Source organism: Nannospalax galili, unplaced genomic scaffold (assembly GCF_000622305.1).
Source record: "Nannospalax galili isolate Female #2095 unplaced genomic scaffold, S.galili_v1.0 scaffold1050, whole genome shotgun sequence".
Taxonomy (NCBI): Eukaryota; Metazoa; Chordata; class Mammalia; order Rodentia; family Spalacidae; genus Nannospalax; species Nannospalax galili.
Window position 1 is genome coordinate 836,181 of NW_008329037.1, and position 13,914 is coordinate 850,094.

At 49.2% G+C, this 13,914-nt stretch overlaps 2 protein-coding genes across 3 annotated transcripts in view; one reads left to right on the top strand and one right to left on the bottom strand.

The window, feature by feature from the left end:
- The window catches only part of Ccdc12 (coiled-coil domain containing 12), a 61,635-nt gene extending 52,811 nt beyond the window's left edge, over window positions 1-8,824 (bottom strand). The window contains exons 1-2 of the mRNA XM_008830923.3: window positions 8,466-8,824; window positions 6,135-6,417 (exon numbers count right to left, since the gene is read on the bottom strand). Coding sequence (XP_008829145.3) covers window positions 6,135-6,417; window positions 8,466-8,809 — 627 coding nt within the window. The 5' untranslated portion in view covers window positions 8,810-8,824. The remainder of the gene's footprint in view (window positions 1-6,134; window positions 6,418-8,465) is intronic.
- The window catches only part of Nbeal2 (neurobeachin like 2), a 30,392-nt gene continuing 25,074 nt past the window's right edge, over window positions 8,597-13,914 (top strand). Inside the window, exon 1 of one of the 2 annotated variants that reach the window (XM_029562202.1) lies at window positions 8,597-8,858. In XM_029562202.1, coding sequence (XP_029418062.1) covers window positions 8,808-8,858 — 51 coding nt within the window. In that variant the 5' untranslated portion in view covers window positions 8,597-8,807. The remainder of the gene's footprint in view (window positions 8,859-13,914) is intronic. The other variant, XM_017797478.2, reaches the window with a different exon arrangement.

Here is a 13,914-nt window from a genome sequence, read left to right on the forward strand (position 1 = left end):
AAATGATACAAATTAAAATCTGAAACATGATTTCAATTAAATATGTATCACTTTTACACAATGAAAGTTTCAAAAAAACATCTAGGAGCTAGGAAAATGGTTCAGTGATGACCTGAGTTTGAGCCCCAGAACCCCATGCACAAAGCTGGATGCAGTGGTTCATGCCTGTAAGCCTACAGTGAGACAAGAGGCAGAGGAGAATCTGCCAGTGTGTGTGTGTACACACGCACGAGTGCACCACAGTGCACGTATGAAAGTGCACTATGGTACACTCGTGCGTGTACACCTTGGTGCCTGTCGGTCCTCACCTTCTACCTTGTTTGAGACAAAGTCTCTTTGCTATTCATTGCTGTGTACACCAGGATAGCTGGCCAGTGAGCTTCTGGGCTTCTCCTGTCTTTACCTTATATCTCATTGTAGAAGAACAGTGATAAAAGATGTGTGCTACTGTGCCTGGCTTTATGTGGGGATTTGAACTCAGGTCCTCACACTTGTACAACAAGCACTTTACCCGAGCCATCTCCCCAGCCCAATTATATTCCTGTATGTGTGTGGTGTATCAGGTAATTCACAAAACCCAGAATGTAGCTAGCAGGAAGCATACAGTGGCTGGAGATGTAGCTCAATGGTACAGTGTTTGCCTAGTATGTACCACAAAGAAAGAAGAGATCATATAGTGAGGAGTTTCCCAACCCACTCCCTCGTGCATTTCATCTTAGCAACCACTTCAAATCAGTGTGGAAGAATCTGGGCTTGGAGGCACAGGCCTGCAATCCGAGCTACTCAGGACACTGAGGCAGGAGGATAGCAAGTTCTAGGTTACATAATGAATTCAAGGCCAGCCTGAATTTAATGAGACCCTGTCTCAAAATGAAAGGGCTGGGGGACTGGAGAGATGGCTCAGTGATTAAAATGTGTACAAGACCTGAGTTTGATTCTCAGCACATACATCAGGCAGCTCACAACTGCCTGTAACTCCAGCTCCAGGGGCATCTGTATTTACAGCCACATACTGCTATACACATAACTAAAAACAATAAAAATATACATACATAAAATATTTTTTAAAAATGAGCCGGGCGTGGTGGCACACGCCTTTAATCCCAGCACTCGGGAGGCAGAGGCAGGCGGATCTCTGTGAGTTCAAGGTCAGCCTGGTCTACATGGTGAGTTCCATGCCAGCTGGGGCTACAGGAGACCCTGTCTCAAAAAGACCTCCCCACCCCCCAAAAAAATTCAGTGTGTGAAAGAGTCATCACCTGTTCTCATGGGTGTCTCTCTAAGGCTCATTTGGTCTCAGTTATGTGACCTTGGGCAAATAATCTAACATGTACTGGCTTGAACTCCCACCTATAAATCAACAGTAAAACCTTCCTCCTACCTCTTATCAGGGCTCTCATCAACAAGGCCAGATGAGATAAGTTAGGCTGGGTTAACTCTGAAAATGCTGTTGTCTTTAATAAAAAATAAAATGAAACCTTTAGAGCTATAAACAAAAATTGAGGCCCCAGATACTCCCACCTCCCTTTTCTTTATCCTTTTCTTCTCCAGAGCCATCACCATTTAGCACTAGACAAAGTTTATTTGCTACCAGTCTCCCCAGATAAATGGAAGTTACCTACAAAGACTTCCTGGTTCCCCTACTGCCACACCTCTAGACCCTGAAGCGTGCAAACTCTGTGTTCAGGATATCTGTGCTGAAGGAATGAGTTACCAGTTCCAAGAACCCACTTTGAACCAAGCCAAACATTTTGTCACACAACAGCCTAGAAACTGAAAAGTCCAGAAAAAAAAAAATCTAACTTCTCTTTTCTAATGAGGAAAATGACTAGCACAGCAAAATTAAGAGCTCATAGGTAGGAAAGACAAGCCAGGAAAGGGCAAAAGCTTCCAACTGAGTCATGATTGAAGCACAATTTCTTCTACTTAAAGAATGGAAGGTGGGCCAGGTGTGGTGACACATGCCTTTAATCCCAGCACTTAGGAGGCAGAGGCAGGTGGAACTCTGTGAGTTCAAGGCTAGCCTGGTCTCCATAGCCAGTTCCAGACTAGTTGGGGTACAGGGGGATCCTGTCTGAAAAAGACCCCTGCCAAAAAAAGATTGGAAGGTGGGCTGGAGAGATGGCTCAGTGGTTAAGAGCACTAGCTGCTCTTGCAGAAGACCTGGATTTGGTTCCCAGCACCCACACAGCAGCTAACAACCGTTCATAACTCCAGTTCCAGGGGATCCAATGCCCTCTTCTGACCTCCATGGACATTGCACAGCGTAGGTGCACTTACGTACATGCAGGCATTACACTCATACATTTAAAATGAAAATAATAAAAAATATATTTATTTTTAAAAATGAGAGGAAACCAAAGGACCGACAGTGAGCTCTGGATTCTAACATAGTCACATGATTCCCAAATGCACATTTTCCAGAAAAAAGCCAAAAACTTTCTGAAGCCAGAACTGCAAAGATTTCACCTGCTTAAATAGCAACTCGTGTGTCAACACACACTAGATGAATTGTACTATTTTCTAGAAACACACAATGTATCTAAACTGACTCATGAAGAAATTAAAAATCCAAATAGACCAATACCTAGCCAGGAAAATGAATAACTAAACAGCTCAGAGCTGGAACTCCTGGTTAGCATGGGTGAGGCCCCGGATTCCCTCCTACCACCACAAGAGTAAAAAAAACAGTGGGGGTTGGAGAGGTGGCTGAGCCAGTAAAGTGCGCCTGCCATGCATGAGGATCTGAGATCGGATCCCCAGCACCCATGTGAAAGCCAGCAAACATCTGTAACTCTGCCACTGAAATGAGAAGGATCCTTGGAGTTCACTGGCCAGCCAGCCTAGTTGAATTGGTTCAGTGAGAGAAAATGTCTCAATAAATAAGATAGAGAGAGGGCTGGGGAGATGGCTCAGCTAGCATTGTGCCTGATCTACAAGCATGAGGATCTGAACTCAGATTCCCAGTACTCACTAAAGAATAAAATAAAAAGCTAAGCGTGGTTGCACACATCTTTAACTGCAGAGGTCTAGTCCCTAGAGTTTGCTGGTCAGCCAGTCTAGTCAATCTTTGTACAGGAGTTCAGCAGGAGACCCTGTCTCACATTCAATGTCAACCTTTAGCCTCCACATGCATGCAAACACACATGTACACACAGAACCAAGAAAGACATTTGATGTTGACAGGTGGTCTCCACATGTACATGTATCTAGGTACCACCCCTGCATGCAAACACACATCAACATGCCCAACAAATCTTCAAAAAAGACCACTACAGTGGTCCCCATCACCACATAAAACCTGGCAAAACCAGACCTGGTGTCTCACATTTGTAATCCCAGCACTGGGAAGATGGAAGTTGGAGGATAAGAAATTCAAGGCCATTTTAGTTACTTGGAAGTTAGTTACTAGAAAGTCAGTACCAGGCTACAAGAGATCCTATCTCAGAAACAAAACAAAACAAAAACAAGACAACATCACTGTTGAAGAAATTTAAAACAACTTAGTTAAGTGGAAAGGCATCCCATGTTCATGGACTAGTGAACTTAACATACTGATGACATTATCCCAAATGATCTACACATTCAAGGCAATCGCTACAAAATCTTAACAATGATCTTTACAAAGACAGAAAAACTCAAAATTCAGATGGAATCTTTTTTTATTCTGTTCTTTTGAGATAGGGTTTGGATACACATCCCAGGCTGGCCTTGAACTTGCAACAAACTTCCGGCCTATGCCTTTCACATGCCGGAATTACAAACATACACCACCACCCCCAGGACAAAGGAAGGGGTAATACATGCACGATACAACAAAATATATCTGAAAATTTCATAATGAAACCAATTATTTTGTATGCTAACTAAAAATATAAATAAAGAGGGGCTAGAGAAAAGGCTCAGCAGTTAAGAGCAGTCCTGCTTTTGTAGAGGACCTGAGGTAGTTTTTTTTTTTTTTGGTCTTTTTGAGACAGGGTCTCCCTGTAGCCCCAGCTGGCCTTGAAAACTCACAGAGATCAGATCTGCCTCCCAAGTGCTGGGATTAAAGGTGTGCACCACCACACCCAGCTTCTGAGTTTAGTTCTTAGCAGTTGTTGGTGACTCACAACTGCCTGTAACTCCAGCTCCAGGAGATCCAATGAACTCTTCTGGCCTCCAAGGGCATCACACTTATAAGCACATACACATTTATGAATAATTAAAAATTTTAAATAAATCTTAAAAAAAATAAAGCCAATGGGCTAGAGAAATGGCTCAGGGGGTAAGAGCACTTGCGACTCATGCAGAGGACCTAAGTTTAGTTCCCACAGTATCCACATGGTAGCTAACAACCATCCATAACTTCAGTTCCAGGGGATCTGATACCCTCTTCTGATCTCCATGGGCATTGTACAACACGGGTGCATTTACATACGTGCAGGCAATACATTCATACACATAAAATAAAAATAACAAAATATTTTAAAAAATAAAAATAAAGCTGGGCTTAGTTGCCAGTGGTCCCAGTGCCAAGTGGCAGAGGCACTAGATCAGGCCACCCTGGTCTAAATCTGGAATTCCTCTTCAAAGGTCAGTTCTCCTGACGCCATGGTATACCCTTCCCATGGTAAGGGCTCTGATGATGCTGTTCAGTCCCTTGTATCCCAACTGCAATAATCTGAGCCCCAAACCACAGCAAATAGCTACTGCCTGAAAGACTCAAGCCTGAGCTTCCCTCCTCTAGGCAGTTGGGGATAACTGTCCTATGGGTTCCCCTGCCTGCCATCAGTAGCAGACGCCCAAGTGTGGAGCTTTCACTCTCTACTACTTCCCCTTTCGCTTTCTCAGTGTAGTTAGTATACAGTAGACAGTTACTCCAAAAGCAGTGTAGTTAGTATACAGTAGACAGTTACTCCAAAAGGAAAGCAAAGGCCAACAGAGATTGACCAACCTTGGTTTTGTTTTTTAAATCAGAAGTGGAATCTCTGATTTCCCCCCACCTCTGACTTACCTGTTTGTATTTAATGAAGGACACACCTTTTGCCCATCCAACAACAGAGCCAATAACCTCAGCCTCTGTTGTCTCTCTGACCCTTTTCAACTGATTTTCCCATTATATCTCAGAATAACCCATGAAGGCCTGGCACGGTCAGAGGCCTTTAATCCCAGCAACAGAGAGGCAGAGGCAAGCATATCTCTGAATTCAAGGCCAGCCTGGTCTACATGGCAAGTTCCAGGCCAGCCAGGGCTACATAGTGAGGCCCTGTCTCAAAAAAAAAAAAAAAAAAAAAAAAAAAAAACCCCACAGGGCTGGAGAGATGGCTTAATGGTTAAGAGCACTGACTGCTCTTGCAGAAGACCCGGGTTCGATTCCCAGCACCCACATGGCTGCTAAAAATCGTTTGTGACTCCAGTCCCACGGGATCTGACGCCTTCTGGCCTCCGTGGGCATTGCAGGACACGGGTGCACTTAAGAGACATGTAGGCAACACACTCATACAGATAAAATAAAAAAGTTGTTGTGGTCTTTTTTTTTTTTTTTTTTTTTTTTTTTTTTTTTTTTTGTCTTTTTGAGTCCCAGCTGACCTGAACTCACTATGTAGACCAGGCTGGCTCTGAACTCACAAAGATCCGCCTGCCTTTGCCTCCCAAGTGCTGGGACTAAGGGCGTGCGCCACCACGCCCGGCCAATAAAGTTTTTTAAGAAACAAAAACCAACCAAACGTGAAATATTCATGTGTTATCCTCCACTGGAGACATTAAGAAACTGGGCTTAGGAACACGAAGCCATTTGTCCCAAGTCCTGTCAAGTGACACGGCCAACGTCACTAGCTGCCCAAGGAGGGCAGGCCAGTGGGACCACGCAAAAATGTAACTTAGCACGCCGAATCCAACAGGCATATAAAATTAGAAGGCCGCGTCTCAACAATTAGCCTGCAGGAGCCAAATTGGCAGCCGTCCCGACCACTGCCACACTGCGCCCGCGCGATGCCCACACCTCCGCGGCAGACTCCGAGCGCCGTCTCATTGCGCGTGCGCCACTCGCCCGCGCATGCGCGCCGTGGTGGCAGTCCCCGGGTGGTCCTCAGCCCTTCCATCCTGACCCTGAACGCGGGCCGCCTCGGCTGTAGTTCCCACTCCATGCTTCTCACCTTGCGCCCGGTTTTCTCCCGAAGAGCCCTCAGCCGTTCTTTTCGCCGCAGCGCCTCTTCCTCCAGGCGGCCCACACCGGCCCCAGCCGCCGCCATCTTGCTTACGACACCCGCCCCCCCCTTCCTTTGCACTCTTGTCTCACACAGAGAGTCGAAGACAGTCTCACGGCCAATCCCAGGAGGAGAATGGGAGAACCGGAAGTCCAGAAAGCCAATCAATGCTGAGTTGCTAGAAGAGGGCGCGCTCTTTCGCTTGGGGCCGCTTGCCTTGCGGGAGAACCAACTGGGGAAAAAAAAGTGTTCGATTTGTTCTACGCTTATCAGTGAGAAAGCTGCAAGTGAGATCAGACCTGAGAGGAAGAGAATAGAGTGAGTCGATCGCTTTGGTTTCGTCTACCCGGTACTCACCACTCATCTTTTATTGGCCTCTTGGAATACTCTAATACATCCTTACTCACTTGGGCCTATTTTTCAAGGAGTGAATAACTTCGAGCGTGGTGGCGCACTTTTATAATCCCAGCACTTAGGAGGCTGAGGCAGGAAAATTATGGGTTCGAGGTCAGTTTGAGCTATATAGGGAAACTTTGTCGCAAAACACCACCTCCAACAACAAACACCCCAGAAACCTTCCTTGACTCTGAGGTCGACCTCTTCTTCCTCTATAGACAGCAGGCAGTTGTTCCTCGGGCTCACCTGATCGGTTGGTCCTAGGCCTCTGTATGTCTACTCTGGGCACCAAAACTTGCACAGTGCGGGTCCTGGCTGCGTGTCCTTTTCCTTTGGACGTAAAGATGATCTCTCACCACCACTACCCCACCCCCCCACCCCCCGTTTCCTGGAGCTGCGAAGTACTCAGGTTTAGGCTACCTTTCCTGGAAAACATCAAACACCAACCAGGGCTAACTGGATTCCCAGAAACAGGTCCTTCTCCTACTTTAGAGTTTGACTGCAGCAGGTGGTCACAGATGAGTAGCCTACTAGCAACACTGTTCCTGCCTGGCACCTCTCATAAAGTTAGCCCACAAGTGAATGCTCTTCCATCCCTACCAACTACCTTCAAATACCACGGTCCCCTAAATGTCACTGCCCTCTTGGCTTAACCTGGTCTGTTTGGGCCCTCTTCCTCACAGTAGTATGGCTATCAAGCCCTGGCATGAAGGTCGTAGGTGCTTAGGAAATATCAGTTCGGACTAGGATGAATGGGAAAGGAGAAAAGTCCTGAATGAAAGGGCCATCCACACCAAGAGAACAAAACAGGCCAGGAGTGGAGACAAAGTCTGTCTTTTCTTGGCCACACAAGATTTATGGGACTCCAGACTGATCAATCCCTGGGACCAATGTCTGGATCTAGCAAACTTTTCCCCAGTCCCAACAAAGGGCCTGATTCTTATCCAACACCAGGGGCCCATTCATTTTACAAGCAGTCTGGGCACAGGGAAAGGACAGGGTGGTGGTGACAGTGTCTCAGCAAAGGTCTAGGTCCCTTGTTCCTGCTGCCTCTGTGATCTTCATTGGTCTGAACCTCAGTGTCTCCATCTATTAAAACAGGCATGGGGCACTCATCTCCCCCATGAGGTTAAAGAAACAAAAGATGCCAAGCAAGTGCCAGACCTGGAGAACATGGGGTGTGAGCAATTGTCTCCACTGGAGCATCCCTAAAAAAGTGTAGACAGAAGATATCCTAAGTTCATAGGGATCTGTCCAATGGAAGGGTACTGCTCCCTTGGAGGTATTAGAGGCTTATCCTACTGTAGGCTGGATGATTCTCCCCATTCCTCTCAACACTTAGCAAGAACTCAAAAGTGGTGGCTAGAAAGATGGCTCAGGGGTTATGAATACTTGCTGCTTTTCTAGAGGACACAAGTTCCTGTTCCCAGCACCCATGTCAGGCAAAGGTCCTGTAACTCCAGCTCCTGGGAATTTGATTACAGCTCCAGGGAGATCTGAGGCCTTCTCTTTAGGCACCTGTCCATACTCACGTGCACATACACACAATTTAAAATAAAATCTATATTTTTTTAAATCCAGAAGTGGCATTTGTCTTCCATAAAGCACTTAGATCAGTGCCTGGCGCATAGCGCTACAAGAGGTCTTCATGGTGGTTGTTATGTTAATCTTTGTTGAAAGACCCTATCCATTCTCGCGAGGATCGTAGACCCTTCCTGGAATAGCGACAATTCCAAACCTGGGGGTTGCGTACCCACGTTGGGTCCAGATCCTATACAACTCTGGAAGCCTGGCCCCACCCCTAGCTCAGGACCGCTAGGGACTGCTCCAGTGGCTCTGGGGCCCACACTGCCAGCGGGAGGGAGGCGGGGGGGCGGGGCTTACCAGGGCGACCTCCCGGCTGCTCTGACCTCAGGCTCCTCCTCCCGCCTGGCTCGCCGCCCTTTGCAAGGTCCCGGGAGAGGCGGGGCGGTGGCGGCGGCCGCGGCGACCGTGGAGTGAGGGAAGCCGGCGTCCGCCGGCTGGGAGGTGGAGGAGGAGGGGCGTGTAGACTTCGGGTGGCTGATCTCGACGGAGTCCGGACCTGCGGACTTCCCTAGGCCGAACCGCGCCGCTCCGCCCCGGAGTGACGCCCACTGCCCATGGGCCTGGCCGAGGGCAACCGGCGGGCGGCGCGGAGGAGGCGGCGACAGGTGGCGCACTGCAGGGTCGGAGCCGGGTCGGGCCATGGCCGCCTCGGAGCGGCTCTACGAGTTGTGGCTGCTTTACTACGCGCAGGTGAGCCCGTCCCGCCCGGCGTTCGCGGCGCCCCCAGATCCGCGCGCGCTGTGCTGGCTGCACCTGCACCTGAGCCCTCCCGGGCTACAGATAGGTGCGCGCACGCGGGTCTCCCGCTCCGCACACATGTGCCTGCCCTCGCCGGCTGGCTGCCTCAGACACTAGCGTCTGGGGTACAGTGCTCACGGGTGCGCAAATCCCCCCAGCAGCACCCTGCAGCCTCAGTCCCAGCAGTAGCTTACCGACGGCCCCCCGCCCTTTTACAACTGAGATCTGGAGAGACCGGCAGTCTGACCAGGTCCAAAGGGAGAAGGGCTCAATTTGTATATGGGCTGCTTCTCCTGGAGACCCATCCGCCCTAGGGTGTCGCGGCTGGCATGTCCCTGTAGGTTGGGGACACGGCAGGGGCCTCTCCTTACTGCAGGTCTGACTTTAGTCACCTCAGACTCCCCTAGAGAGGTAGCAGTGATAAGCTCCTGCCATACTTGAAGCAGCCTCAGTCTGCCTGCTTTCTAGAGTGGGGCAGGGTGGAGGGTGAGGCCAGGAAGGATGTCTGAAAAGGACCCGTTTCAAGCTACCTCAGGTGGCATTAGAGGGAGGTAAGGGAAGGTGACTTCTGTGATTCCAACCTGGCATCCCATAAACTCTGTCACATACACAAAGCCCCACTTTCCTACTAGAAACAGAGATTGATCCTGGGGTCACACCTCCTTCCCTGCACCTGCTTGGCACTAAGCTCCTAGCTCAGGTGTGCCCTGGGCACAATGAACAATTGTGTGCCCCTCTCCAGCTTGTCATTCCGCGGGGAGTTCATGCTCAAACCAACTGGCCCTCTGAAGAAGCTGGCTGGTGGTCTGCCTCTTAGGGTCTTAGGGTCCAAGCCATAAGAGCCACAGCTTCTTTAAGTCTTCTCAGGCTGGAGATGTGTGGTAGAGTCTCACCTGGTGTAGTCCAGTCCCAGCTCATTGCACTTTTAAGCCTCTATGTCTATAAAATCAACACAGTTCTACCCTCAGGTCACCTGGACTTTGTAGAGGGACAGGTACTATAGCTGGTCCAAGCCAGAAAATGTTCCTGCTTCCCTGGCTCCATGGAGTACCCTTAATCTAGCATCTATGTCTCCATCTTCAAGGAAGATGACCAGGTAAAGAGTGCTTATACCAAGTGATGAAACCAAGAGATGTCATTAGGGTCCTCAAGCTAGATGGCAGGCTGCTGGAGATGTCTTGGTACAGCCTCCCAGGTCTGTACTCCTGCATGGTTGCCAAACTGAACTCTGTGGATCCCACCCATGAGGTGGTTAGCACCCCTCTCTGTGCTGGGCTCCCACCTCTTCCCAGCTCACCTCTTGGGGTAGGACAGGTATGGGGCACAGGTTGGCTGGTTGTAGCCTTGGAAGCTTAGACAAGCAGGGGGCAGCCTGGGGCCAAGCCAACAAATCCAGGATGTGAAAGCAAACCCAGGAGTCCGGGTGGAGCCATACTGCCTGGGGAGAGGAAGCCAGGCCAGCCTCCCCTGTACAGCCTTCCTGCCTGCTCCCGGAACACTGTCCCACCCCTTGGTGCTGGGTTCCCAGGGAAGGACAGTGCTGTGGCCATGCAACTTAGAATCTTGCTAGGGACCCATTGTTCAGTGTAAGGGAAGGATGGAGCTGACAGATGATGTTAAGAGAATCTCAGAGCCTGACTTGGTGGCATTTATGGCTGTAATCCTAGCATAAGAAGGGCTGAAGCAGGAGGATTGCCACAAACTTGAGGTTAGTCTGGGTAACAGGGTGAGACCCTTGTCTCAAAAAGAAAGGAGACCCTCTGTCAGTCAGTAGTCACCCTGCCAGCAACACGTCGGCCCCTCCCTTCAGCAGTGAGAGCTACCATCTGTAGACAAACCTGTTTCCCCAGTTGTGAGTCTGGGAGAGGACAGAGGGGGAAGTACCCCATTGTTTGCCCTTCCTTTCCGGTAAAGACCCCAGATTTAGACCTCCTCCCTCTCACCTATATGGGCCCTGCTCTATGGGGTGGGGAGGGGGCTCTGAGAGGAGACCGGGGACAGTGTCACAGTGCCCCGAATATCACTCATTTGGAGCACCTCAGGATCCCTGTGGGAAACTCAAGGCAAAGTCCTACCAAGGTCATCAGAAGAGTTCCTTTAGCCACAAAAGGTTTAGTCTTGTGGACAGGGAGTGTCAGGCATGTCTTTACCTGAGACAACACTATTTCTTCTGTTTGGAGACTTTTGATTGGAGCCTATTTTAACATTCTTTGTGCTTACTACTCCATAGCTTTCCAGAGCTTCCTATTTAGTAAGTGTTCTTTGGGTGTTAACTGAATGACTAGATGAGAAGATGGGTCCCAGGGTAGTGACCACTCAAGGAAGTTATCCCAGAGGAGGTGGAGTTGGAGTTTTGAGGGCTGAAAGGCTGGGAATGAGCACACCGCAGTGAGAAATAGAGGAATCAAGTTGTCAGCAATAGGCAGCAAAGGTAGCCTGGGGAATGGGTGGGAGCACACCTACCCATGTATTCTCAAGGAAGATAGAGAAGCATGAGAGGACTGAGAGACTTGGGACAGCACCTGACAGGCTGGCAGTTGCTAGCATGTAAAAGTTGATGCAAAATAGCATGTAAATGAGCAGCCCCTTTGTAGGCTGGAGCAGTGGTGTTGCTCAATAGCTCCCCACCCACTGATGGGGGAACACTGAGTGAGAGCTGAGGGATACTCAGGGTCACAGAATTCATGGCAGGATGGGGAGCTCTCCAGTTATGCTATGACTAGGAGTCTAGGACTCAGGGTCTAGAGCACATGTTCCCTTGTACTGCCCACCTCTCCCTCCTGATTCATGATCTCTCCAGCCTCACTCTCCTGCCTCATGGAAATCCAGCCAGACCCTCTTCCCTCTGCTCCTCTAGATCCTTAGCTGGCTCCAATTTCTTTCGAGGACAACTTAGTGCAGGAGTCATTTCTCTCCTTCTGCCATGTGGGTCCAGGAATTGAACTGAGATTTTCAGGCGTGGTAATAGACACCTTTACCTGTTGAATCACCTCACCAGCCCTCTATTATTTTTCTTAGATTTATTTTATGTGTGTGTGTCTGTGTCTGTGCAATTGTATGCCCTATGTGTGAGTGCCCTCAGAGGACAGAAGAGGGCATCAGATCCCCTGGAGCTGGAGTTACAGGCATCTGTATGCTGCTAGACACAGGTGTTGGTAACTGAGCTTGCGTCCTCTGAAAGAGTAGCCAGTGCTCTTAATTGCTGAGCTATTTCTCCAACCACCCCACAACACACCACACCACCCACCCTACCCCCATTCACTTTATTTTTTGAGACAGGATCTCTCACTAAACCTGAAGCTCATCAATTTAGCTAGGCTGGCCAGTAAGCCTGAGGGATCCCATTGTCTTCACATGCCACCATCCCACCTAGTGCTTGGGTTATAGATGCATGAATCTAAACTTAGGCTTGTGCATTTTATCATTTTAACTGAATGAGTAGATGAGAAGTTAGGCCCCACAGTAGTGACCAATCAAGGATATTATCCCAGAGGAGGTGGAGTTAGGGTTTTGAGGACTTTAGCCAACTATCTCCCTCATTTACCTTCTTGAATGGGCAAAGGGAAGGTAGAATCACCCAGTTCTTGGTTCCTTTCACATCTGAGAGGCAACTGGGGTTTCTTTATCCCTGCTTCTGTTGCCAAAGCAATTGAAGGAGGAGGAACTGAAGTGATGGGGAGATTAGCATGGAGCCTGATAGGGAGCTGATAGGGAAGTATGGGATCCCCATGGAAACAGAGTCTGTTACTATGGAAACCATGGCAGGAAATTTTGTTTCCATAGTGATAGACCAAGGTAGATGGTTAAGTACTGAAGGGTGTTATGGGGACAGTGGTAAGGGTAGCTTTCCCCTTTCTCTAGTCCTCACCCCTTTTCTCTGGGAGGCCTCAGGCTGGCTCTCACCTGGGTCCTATGGCTTAAGGCTGTAGTGCTGGATGTAGAGCCAGGATCAGAAGGCAGGGCAGCACAGAGCGTAGGAGCAAGGTGGTCATGATGCTTGTGACAGGACCTAGAGCTTAGAAGTGATGATTTGAGCTCTGCATTCCCAGCTCAGAGCCTCTGCCTAGTTGGCTCCTCCAGATTTTTCCATCTCTGAGAGGGAACCTGGGGGCAATGAAGAATAACCACACAGGACAAGCCCATCCCAAGATCCTTGGGCCTATGAGGAAGTAGTGACCAGGTCCTGCCGTGGGGAAGATAGAGGGTAGGTCATTGTTCCCAGGAAGACGGGTGGTCATCTTCACAGTAACCTGTGCCCAGCCAGCCCTGAACATACACAAAGAGTGTTGTTGGGATGAGGGGCTCCTGAGGGCTGGTGAGGCACAAATCATCGCTGGGTAGGCATGGAACTGCCACTCTCCTGGAACTCTGAGGTAACACAGGAGGGCTGAGGGTGGGTAGTTGCTGCATTGGTAGGGGGAAGGGCTGTCTACCGAAGGAATAGTTGCTACTAAGCTGCCTGATACCATGTTGCCTTTGAATTCAGTGTGACCTAGCCCAAGCCCAGGACACACAAGGCCTCTAGTGGACATCAGTCACCATCACTACTGGATCAGCCAGTCATTACTCTCACACAGGCTCCATCTTCAGAGAAAATCAACATCTTCCCTGGTATCTGAGGCCCTGCATAGGTGGTACCCTTCATCCCTGTCCTCAGCTCCCTGAACCTACTAGATATCCCAGTCCAAGGACATGGCTTGCTGTTCCCATCCCCACAGGGCTGAACATGCTTTACTTTCCAAGTTTCTTATTCAGAAATGTGCTCCCATCAGGACCAGCAACTTTTCAAGACCCATTCCATTTGGTGCTACACAAGTTGGGGTTACTAACAAAATCAGTGGCTAAGGGGATGCATTCTGGAGCCTAGGCCCTGTTTGAACACTGGGTAGCTTGTTACTTAATATAAACATCTCTGAATCTTAACTGTCTCTTTAAAACAGTCCCTGCTCTCAGTGGCAGCCATACCCACCCAGCACAACAAAGGGTAGGGTGACCAGGAGCTCCAAAC